General features: G+C 48.1%; 1 protein-coding gene across 1 annotated transcript in view; it reads right to left on the reverse strand.

The window, feature by feature from the left end:
- The window catches only part of LOC135572533 (protein diaphanous homolog 3-like), a 411,549-nt gene extending 408,869 nt beyond the window's left edge, over window positions 1-2,680 (reverse strand). The window contains exon 1 of the mRNA XM_065020654.1: window positions 2,585-2,680. Coding sequence (XP_064876726.1) covers window positions 2,585-2,660 — 76 coding nt within the window. The 5' untranslated portion in view covers window positions 2,661-2,680. The remainder of the gene's footprint in view (window positions 1-2,584) is intronic.
- Between the last annotated feature and the right edge of the window lie 8,272 nt (window positions 2,681-10,952).

Below are 10,952 nucleotides of genomic sequence, written 5' to 3' on the forward strand. Positions count from 1 at the left end.
TGAACCAGTAATATAATAATGAACCAGTAATATAATAATGAACCAGTAATAACTATATAATAATGAACCAGTAATATAATAATGAACCAGTAATATAATAATGAACCAGTAATAACTATATAATAATGAACCAGTAATATAATAATGAACCAGTAATATAATAATGAACCAGTAATAACTATATAATAATGAACCAGTAATATAATAATGAACCAGTAATATAATAATGAACCAGTAATAACTATATAATAATGAACCAGTAATATAATAATGAACCAGTAATATAATAATGAACCAGTAATAACTATATAATAATGAACCAGTAATATAATAATGAACCAGTAATAACTATATAATAATGAACCAGTAATAACTATATAATAATGAACCAGTAATATAATAATGAACCAGTAATAACTATATAATAATGAACCAGTAATAACTATATAATAATAATGAACCAGTAATATAATAATGAACCAGTAATAACTATATAATAATGAACCAGTAATATAATAATGAACCAGTAATAACTATATAATAATGAACCAGTAATATAATAATGAACCAGTAATATAATAATGAACCAGTAATAACTATATAATAATGAACCAGTAATAACTATATAATAATGAACCAGTAATATAATAATGAACCAGTAATATAATGAACCAGTAATAACTATATAATAATGAACCAGTAATAACTATATAATAATGAACCATTAATATAATAATGAACCAGTAATAACTATATAATAATGAACCAGTAATATAATAATGAACCAGTAATATAATAATGAACCAGTAATAACTATATAATAATGAACCAGTAATATAATAATGAACCAGTAATAACTATATATTAATGAACCAGTAATATAATAATGAACCAGTAATAACTATATAATAATGAACCAGTAATATAATAATGAACCAGTAATAACTATATAATAATGAACCAGTAATAACTATATAATAATGAACCAGTAATATAATAATGAACCAGTAATAACTATATAATAATGAACCAGTAATATAATAATGAACCAGTAATATAATAATGAACCAGTAACAACTATATAATAATGAACCAGTAATAACTATATAATAATGAACCAGTAATATAATAATGAACCAGTAATATAATAATGAACCAGTAATATAATAATGAACCAGTAATATAATAATGAACCAGTAATAACTATATAATAATGAACCAGTAATAACTATATAATAATGAACCAGTAATAACTATATAATAATGAACCAGTAATATAATAATGAACCAGTAATATAATAATGAACCAGTAATAAGGGGTACAGGAGTTATTGTAAGGGGTATAGAGTTAGGTAGGGGGTACAGGAGTTATTGTAAGGGGTATAGAGTTAGGTAGGGGGTACAGGAGTTATTGTAAGGGGTATAGAGTTAGGTAGGGGGTACAGGAGTTATTGTAAGGGGTACAGGAGTTATTGTAAGGGGTATATAGTTAGGTAGGGGGTATTGAGTTAGGTAGAGGGTACAGGAGTTATTGTAAGGGGTATTGAGTTATTGTAAGGGGTATTGAGTTAGGTAGGGGTACAGGAGTTATTGTAAGGGGTATTGAGTTAGGTAGGGGGTACAGGAGTTATTGTAAGGGGTACAGGAGTTATTGTAAGGGGTATTGAGTTAGGTAGGGGTATAGAGTTAGGTAGGGGGTATAGAGTTAGGTAGGGGTATAGAGTTAGGTAGGGGTATTGAGTTAGGTAGAGGGTACAGGAGTTATTGTAAGGGGTATTGAGTTATTGTAAGGGGTATTGAGTTAGGTAGGGGGTACAGGAGTTATTGTAAGGGGTATTGAGTTAGGTAGGGGTATTGAGTTAGGTAGGGGTATAGAGTTAGGTAGGGGTATAGAGTTAGGTAGGGTACAGGAGGTATTGTAAGGGGTATTGAGTTATTGTAAGGGGTATTGAGTTAGGTAGGGGTACAGGAGTTATTGTAAGGGGTATTGAGTTAGGTAGGGGTATTGAGTTAGGTAGGGGTATTGAGTTAGGTAGGGGTATAGAGTTAGGTAGGGGTATTGAGTGAGGTAGGGGGTATAGAGTTAGGTAGGGGTATAGAGTTAGGTAGAATTACAGGAGTTATTGTAAGGGGTATTGAGTTAGGTAGGGGTATTGAGTTAGGTAGGGGTATAGAGTTAGGTAGGGGGTATAGAGTTAGGTAGGGGGTATAGAGTTAGGTAGGGGGTATTGAGTTAGGTAGGGGGTATTGAGTTAGGTAGGGGTATAGAGTTAGGTAGGGGGTATAGAGTTAGGTAGGGGGTATTGAGTTAGGTAGGGGGTATTGAGTTAGGTAGGGGGTATAGAGTTAGGTAGGGGTATAGAGTTAGGTAGGGGGTACAGGAGTTATTGTAAGGGGTATTGAGTTAGGTAGGGGGTATAGGAGTTATTGTAAGGGGTATAGGAGTTATTGTAAGGGGTATTGGAGTTATTGTAAGGGGTATTGAGTTAGGTAGGGGGTGTAGGAGTTATTGTAGGGGGTATAGAGTTAGGTAGAGGGTATAGGAGTTATTGTAAGGGGTATTGAGTTATTGTAAAGGTCTCACCTCGGGGCCGGGGTGCTCTCTTCCGTCGGTCTCTGAACGCTGCTCCAGACTGCAAAGCCTCCAGCAAACTATCCATCACTCCTGTCTCATCACTGTTCTCTGGTGGGAGAGAGAGAGAGAGAGGGGGAGAAAGAGTGAGCGAGAGGAGGGAGAGAGAGCGAGAGAGAGGGGGAGAGAGAAAAAGAGAGAGGGGGAGAGAGCGAGAGAGAGGGGGAGAGAGCGAGAGAGAGGGGAGAGAGCGAGAGAGGGGGAGAGAGCGAGAGAGAGGGGGAGAGAGCGAGAGAGAGGGGGAGAGAGCAAGAGAGAGGGGGAGAGAGCGAGAGAGAGGAGGGGGGGAGAGAGACTAAATTAGATGAGGGCAGTATTGCTATCAGGTCTTGAAGGTTGCCATAGTAATGCCAGAGATGATGGCCATGCAACAGAGACAGTCTACCACCAGTTAAACCGTGAAGCAAAGCAGACAGCCTTTAACTGGCTCTTATATCACCTGGATGTGACTCCAACACCAGCCACAGTCCAGTGTGTGTGTGTGTCCAGTGTGTGTGTGTGTGTCCAGTGTGTGTGTGTGTGTCCAGTGTGTGTGTGTGTGTGTCCAGTGTGTGTGTGTGTGTGTGTGTGTCCAGTGTGTGTGTGTGTGTGTGTCCAGTGTGTGTGTGTGTGTGTGTCCAGTGTGTGTGTGTGTGTGTGTGTGTGTGTCCAGTGTGTGTGTGTGTGTGTGTCCAGTGTGTGTGTGTGTGTCCAGTGTGTGTGTGTGTGTGTCCAGTGTGTGTGTGTGTGTGTCCAGTGTGTGTGTGTGTGTCCAGTGTGTGTGTGTGTGTGTGTGTGTGTGTCCAGTGTGTGTCCAGTGTGTGTGTGTGTGTGTCCAGTGTGTGTGTGTGTGTGTCCAGTGTGTGTGTGTGTCCAGTGTGTGTGTGTGTGTGTCCAGTGTGTGTGTGTGTGTGTCCAGTGTGTGTGTGTGTGTGTCCAGTGTGTGTGTGTGTGTGTCCAGTGTGTGTGTGTGTCCAGTGTGTGTGTGTGTCCAGTGTGTGTGTGTGTCCAGTGTGTGTGTGTGTCCAGTGTGTGTGTGTGTCCAGTGTGTGTGTGTGTCCAGTGTGTGTCCAGTGTGTGTCCAGTGTGTGTGTGTGTCCAGTGTGTGTGTGTGTCCAGTGTGTGTGTGTGTCCAGTGTGTGTCCAGTGTGTGTCCAGTGTGTGTGTGTGTCCAGTGTGTGTGTGTGTCCAGTGTGTGTGTGTGTCCAGTGTGTGTGTGTGTCCAGTGTGTGTGTGTGTCCAGTGTGTGTGTGTGTCCAGTGTGTGTCCAGTGTGTGTGTGTGTCCAGTGTGTGTGTGTGTCCAGTGTGTGTGTGTGTGTGTGTGTGTGTGTCCAGTGTGTGTGTGTCCAGTGTGTGTGTGTCCAGTGTGTGTGTGTGTGTGTGTGTGTGTGTCCAGTGTGTGTGTGTGTGTCCAGTGTGTGTGTGTGTCCAGTGTGTGTGTGTGTGTGTCCAGTGTGTGTGTGTGTCCAGTGTGTGTGTGTGTCCAGTGTGTGTGTGTGTGTGTCCAGTGTGTGTGTGTGTCCAGTGTGTGTGTGTGTCCAGTGTGTGTGTGTGTCCAGTGTGTGTGTGTGTGTCCAGTGTGTGTGTGTGTCCAGTGTGTGTGTGTGTCCAGTGTGTGTGTGTGTCCAGTGTGTGTGTGTGTCCAGTGTGTGTGTGTGTCCAGTGTGTGTGTGTGTCCAGTGTGTGTGTGTGTGTCCAGTGTGTGTGTGTGTGTGTGTCCAGTGTGTGTGTGTCCAGTGTGTGTGTGTGTGTGTGTGTGTGTCCAGTGTGTGTGTGTGTCCAGTGTGTGTGTGTGTCCAGTGTGTGTGTGTGTGTGTCCAGTGTGTGTGTGTGTGTGTGTGTGTGTCCAGTGTGTGTGTGTGTCCAGTGTGTGTGTGTGTCCAGTGTGTGTGTGTGTCCAGTGTGTGTGTGTGTGTGTGTGTCCAGTGTGTGTGTGTGTGTCCAGTGTGTGTGTGTCCAGTGTGTGCAACTCTGTGGCTGGACTACAAAGCCAGAGGGAAAGTTCAAGCTATTAACCTCAGGTCGTTGCCTTTTCTATGGAAAACTGTTGGGGGAACGGGGGGGTCTGGCTGGGGAGGGTTTAGGGTAGGAGTAGTGGAGACATCCCCAATGGAACACTATTCCCTATCTAGTGCACTACTTTTGACCAGGGCCCATAAGGCCACTTTATAGGGAATATGGTGCCAATTGACACACTTCCCTAGAGTCACCACCACCAGCATTTTCCAGCCCTCCCCCCTCCCTCCCACGCTCCCTCTCTCCATCTCCACCCCTCCTCCTCTCATCTTTGCCCTCTCTCTCCCTCCCTCCTCCTCCCACTCCCCCATTCCCTCTTCCCATCTCCACCCCTCCCTCCTCCTCCCCCATCTCCACCCCTCCCTCCTCCTCCCCCATCTCCATCCTTCCTCCTCCCCATCTCCATCCCTCCACCATCTCCACCCCTCCTCCTCTCCCTCCCACTCATCTTCGCCCTCTCCCTCCTCCTCCTCTCCCTCCCCGCTCTCCAACACCACCCCTCCCTCCCCCGCTCTCCAACACCACCCCTCCCTCCCTCCTCCTCCTCTCCCTCCACCTCCTCCTCTCCCTCCCTCCCCATTATCCCTCCATCTCCCTGTTGGGATAATCAGTCATATCTGACAGTACATTTTTTTCATGACACAGCAAATCCACCCAATCTTTTGTAAAGAGGAAGAGGACAGAAGAAAGTGGAAAAATATAAAGAGCCAGAACAACTACGAGCCTCTCAGTCAGTCAGCCGCTTCAGGGCTGAGACTGTGTGTTTTCTTATTGTGTGTGTGTGTGTGTGTGTGTGTGTCTTGTATGATGATGAAGAAGAAGATGATGTGTGTGGAGTCAGGTATCTATCCCACCCTCTGACCGAGCTCCCAGACACCCTGCCCCCCCCCCCCCAGATGATGAAGATGATGTGTGTGGAGTCAGGTATCTATCCCACCCTCTGACCGAGCTCCCAGACACCCTGCCTCCCCCCCCCAGATGATGATGATGATGTGTGTGGAGTCAGGCATCTATCCCACCCTCTGACCGAGCTCCCAGACACCCTGCCTCCCCCCCCCCAGATGATGAAGATGATGTGTGTGGAGTCAGGCATCTATCCCACCCTCTGACCGAGCTCCCAGACACCCTGCCCCCCCCCCCCCCCATGCAGATATATTCACCTGTCATATGATGTGTACTGAACACACTCTCCTCTGGAAGGAAGAGAGTCCTAAATGAAACAATATTCCTTAAGGGCCTCGGTCAAATGTAGGGCACTATAAAAAGGGACCGAGGTGCGCCGTTAGGGACCGAACCGACTCGCCGTAGGACGGATGGAAGGGAGGGAGAACAGAGGAGTGTAGGGCACTATAAAAAGGGACCAAGGTGCGCCGTTAGGGACCAAACCCACTCGCCGTAGGAAGGATGGAAGGAAGGGAGAACAGAGGCGTGCTGTATAAAACACAACCCATTCAAGACAACCAGTCACCTCTCAAAAGACCTGCCCATTCTCACCGAGGGAGGATCTCTCAACGAGGGAGTTTTTCTCACCGAGGGAGGATCTTTCACAGAGGGAGGATTTCTCACCGAGGGAGGATTTCTCACCGAGGGAGGATCTTTCACAGAGGGAGGATTTCTCACAGAGGGAGGATCTCTCACCGAGGGAGGATTTCTCACCGAGGGAGGATTTCTCACAGAGGGAGATTTTCTCACCGTGGGAGGATCTCTCACCGAGGGAGGATCTTTCACCGAGGGAGGATTTCTCACCGAGGGAGGATCTCTCACCGAGGGAGGATTTCTCACCGAGGGAGGATTTCTCACCGAGGGAGGGTTTCTCACCGAGGGAGGATCTCTCACCGAGGGAGGATCTCTCACCGAGGGAGGATCTCTCACCGAGGGAGGATCTCTCACCGAGGGAGGGTTTCTCACCGAGGGAGGGTTTCTCACCGAGGGAGGATTACCGAGGGAGGATTTCTCACCGAGGGAGGATCTCTCACCGAGGGAGGATCTTTCACAGAGGGATGATTTCTCACCGAGGGAGGATTTCTCACCGAGGGAGGATTTCTCACCGTGGGAGGATCTCTCACCGAGGGAGGATTTCTCACCGAGGGAGGATTTCTCACCGAGGGAGGATCTTTCACCGAGGGAGGATTTCTCACCGAGGGAGGATCTCTCACCGAGGGAGGATCTCTCAACGAGGGAGTTTTTCTCACCGAGGGAGGATCTTTCACAGAGGCGGGATTTCTCACCGAGGGAGGATCTCTCACCGAGGGAGGATTTCTCACCGAGGGATGGTTTCTCACCGAGGGAGGATTTCTCACCGAGGGAGGGTTTCTCACCGAGGGAGAATCTCTCACCGAGGGAGGGTTTCTCACCGAGGGAGGATCTCTCACCGAGGGAGGATCTCTCACCGAGGGAGGGTTTCTCACCGAGGGAGGGTTTCTCACCGAGGGAGGATTACCGAGGGAGGATTTCTCACCGAGGGATGGTTTCTCACCGAGGGAGGATTTCTCACCGAGGGAGGGTTTCTCACCGAGGGAGGATTACCGAGGGAGGATTTCTCACCGAGGGATGGTTTCTCACCGAGGGAGGATTTCTCACCGAGGGAGGGTATCTCACCGAGGGAGGATCTCTCACCGAGGGAGGATCTCTCACCGAGGGAGGGTTTCTCACCGAGGGAGGGTTTCTCACCGAGGGAGGATCTCTCACCGAGGGAGGATCTCTCACCGAGGGAGGATTACCGAGGGAGTTTTTCTCACCGAGGGAGGGTTTCTCACCGAGGGAGGATGTGATTTTGTGACCTGTAGTGTTTATTTTGAGAATGAACAGTAGTGAGTTGAACGTGTTATGAAACAGAGTCATGAATAATTTCAGGGGGCGGGGCATCTGCTGACATCATGGCTGTGATGTCATCTCTCCACAGTTACTGTGTCAGTTCAGAAAAAGGACTGTGGATCTAATATTATATAGAATGGTCTCTAGGTTACTGTGTCAGTTCAGAAAAAGGACTACGGATCTAGTATAATATAGAATGGTCTCTAGGTTACTGCGGAAGACAGTAAGGAGTACGGATCTAGTATTATATAGAATGGTCTCTAGGTTACTGTGGATCTAGTATTATATAGAATGGTCTCTAGGTTACTGTGGAAGACAGTAAGGAGTACGGATCTAGTATTATATAGAATGGTCTCTAGGTTACTGTGGAAGACAGTAAGGAGTACGGATCTAGTATTATATAGAATGGTCTCTAGGTTACTGTGGATCTAGTATTATATAGAATGGTCTCTAGGTTACTGTGGAAGACAGTAAGGAGTACGGATCTAGTATTATATAGAATGGTCTCTAGGTTACTGTGGAAGACAGTAAGGAGTACGGATCTAGTATTATATAGAATGGTCTCTAGGTTACTGTGGATCTAGTATTATATAGAATGGTCTCTAGGTTACTGTGGAAGACAGTAAGAGTACGGATCTAGTATTATATAGAATGGTCTCTAGGTTACTGTGGAAGACAGTATGAGTACGGATCTAGTATTATATAGAATGGTCTCTAGGTTACTGTGGATCTAGTATTATATAGAATGGTCTCTAGGTTACTGTGGAAGACAGTAAGGAGTACGGATCTAGTATAATATAGAATGGTCTCTAGGTTACTGTGGATCTAGTATAATATAGAATGGTCTCTAGGTTACTGTGGAAGACCGGAGGCTGTTTAAAACTAAAAATGAAGCCAGAATGTCCGTCCCCATATTGCAACATGGAAGAGAGGTGTTGACAGACCAGAGAGTTTAGGTCATTCAACATGGTAGAGAGGTGTTGACAGACCAGAGAGTTTAGGTCAGTCAACATGGAAGAGAGGTGTTGACAGACCAGAGAGTTTAGGTCAGTCAACATGGAAGAGAGGTGTTGACAGACCAGATAGTTTAGGTCAGTCAACATGGAAGAGAGGTGTTGACAGACCAGATAGTTTAGGTCAGTCAACATGGAAGAGAGGTGTTGACAGACCAGAGAGTTTAGGTCAGTCAACATGGAAGAGAGGTGTTGACAGACCAGAGAGTTTATGTCAGTCAACATGGTAGAGAGGTGTTGACAGACCAGAGAGTTTAGGTCATTCAACATGGAAGAGAGGTGTTGACAGACCAGAGAGTTTAGGTCAGTCAACATGGAAGAGAGGTGTTGACAGACCAGAGAGTTTAGGTCAGTCAACATGGTAGAGAGGTGTTGACAGACCAGAGAGTTTAGGTCATTCAACATGGAAGAGAGGTGTTGACAGACCAGAGAGTTTAGGTCAGTCAACATGGAAGAGAGGTGTTGACAGACCAGAGAGTTTAGGTCAGTCAACATGGAAGAGACGTGTTGACAGACCAGAGAGTTTAGGTCAGTCAACATGGAAGAGAGGTGTTGACAGACCAGAGAGTTTAGGTCAGTCAACATGGTAGAGAGGTGTTGACAGACCAGAGAGTTTAGGTCAGTCAACATGGTAGAGAGGTGTTGACAGACCAGAGAGTTTAGGTCTTGGTACGGTGGAGGTGGACAATGTTCTGGCTGACAGGTCTGATAGAGGTGGAGAGAAACAGCTGTGGACAGACATCCTGCCCAGTTATCACCTGACTCACTGAAACACACTCTACTGCAGGGCAGAGGGGACGGAGGGAGAGGAGGAGCAGGGGATGGAGGGAGAGGAGGAGCAGGGGATGGAGAGAGAGAAGGAGAAGGGGATGGAGGGAGAGAAGGAGGGAGAGAAGGAGCAGGGGATGGAGGGAGAGAAGGAGCAGGGGATGGAGGGAGAGAAGGAGCAGGGGATGGAGGGAGAGAGGGAGGGAGAGGGAGGGAGAGAGGGAGGGAGCAGGGGATGGAGGGAGAGAAGGAGCAGGGGATGGAGAGAGAGAAGGAGCAGGGGATGGAGAGAGAGAAGGAGCAGGGGATGGAGGAGAGAAGGAGCAGGGGATGGAGGGAGAGAAGGAGCAGGAGAGGGAGGAGAGAAGGATCGAGAGAGGAGGGAGAGAAGGAGCAGGGGATGGAGGGAGAGAAGGAGCAGGGGATGGAGGGAGAGAAGGAGCGAGAGATGGAGGGAGAGAAGGAGCGAGAGAGGGAGGGAGAGAAGGATCGAGAGAGGGAGGGAGAGAAGGAGCAGGGGATGGAGGGAGAGAAGGAGCGAGGGAGGGAGAGAAGGAGCGAGAGAGGGAGGGAGAAAAGGATCGAGAGAGGGAGGGAGAGAAGGAGCAGGGGATGGAGGGAGAGAAGGATCGAGAGAGGGAGCAGGGGATGGAGGGAGAGAAGGAACGAGAGAGGGAGGGAGAGAAGGATCGAGAGAGGGAGGGAGAGAAGGAGCAGGGGATGGAGGGAGAGAAGGAGCGAGGGAGGGAGAGAAGGAGCAGGGGATGGAGGGAGAGAAGGAGGGAGAGAAGGATCGAGAGAGGGAGAGAAGGAGCAGGGGATGGAGGGAGAGAAGGAGCGAGGGAGGGAGAGAAGGAGCGAGAGATGGAGGGAGAGAAGGAGCGAGGGAGGGAGAGAAGGAGCGAGAGAGGGAGGGAGAAAAGGAGCAGGGGATGGAGGAAGAGAAGGAGCGAGAGAGGGAGGGAGAGAAGGAGCAGGGGATGGAGGAGAGAAGGAGAAGGGGATGGAGGGAGAGAGGGAGCGAGAGAGGGAGGGAGAGAAGGATCGAGAGAGGGAGGGAGAGAAGGATCGAGAGAGGGAGGGAGAGAAGGAGCAGGGGATGGAGGGAGAGAAGGAGAAGGGGATGGAGGGAGAGAAGGAGCAGATGATGGAGGGAGAGAAGGAGAAGGGGATGGAGGGAGAGAAGGAGAAAAGGGGATGGAGGGAGAGAAGGAGCAGGGGATGGAGGGAGAGAAGGACGGAGAGAAGGAGGGAGAGAGGGAGGGAGAAAAAGGAGCGAGGGGTTGAGAGAGGAGAGGAGGGGGGGTTGAGAGAGGAGAGGAGGGGGTTGAGAGAGGAGAGTAGGTTGAGAGAGGAGAGGAGGGGGTTGAGAGAGGAGAGTAGGTTGAGAGAGGAGAGGAGGTTGAGAGAGGAGAGGAGGGGGTTGAGAGAGGAGAGTAGGTTGAGAGAGGAGAGTAGGTTGAGAGAGGAGAGGAGGTTGAGAGGAGAGGAGGGGGTTGAGAGAGGAGAGGAGGGGGTTGAGAGAGGAGAGTAGGTTGAGAGAGGAGAGGAGGGGGTTGAGAGAGGAGAGTAGGTTGAGAGAGGAGAGTAGGTTGAGAGAGGAGAGTAGGTTGAGAGAGGAGAGGAGGTTGAGAGAGGAGAGGAGGGGGTTGAGAGAGGAGAGTAGGTTGAGAGAGGAGAGTAGGTTGAGAGAGGAGAGGAGGTTGAGAGAGGAGAGGAGGGGGTTGAG

This window comes from Oncorhynchus nerka, linkage group LG2, assembly GCF_034236695.1.
Source record: "Oncorhynchus nerka isolate Pitt River linkage group LG2, Oner_Uvic_2.0, whole genome shotgun sequence".
In the NCBI taxonomy this organism is placed as follows: domain Eukaryota; kingdom Metazoa; phylum Chordata; class Actinopteri; order Salmoniformes; family Salmonidae; genus Oncorhynchus; species Oncorhynchus nerka.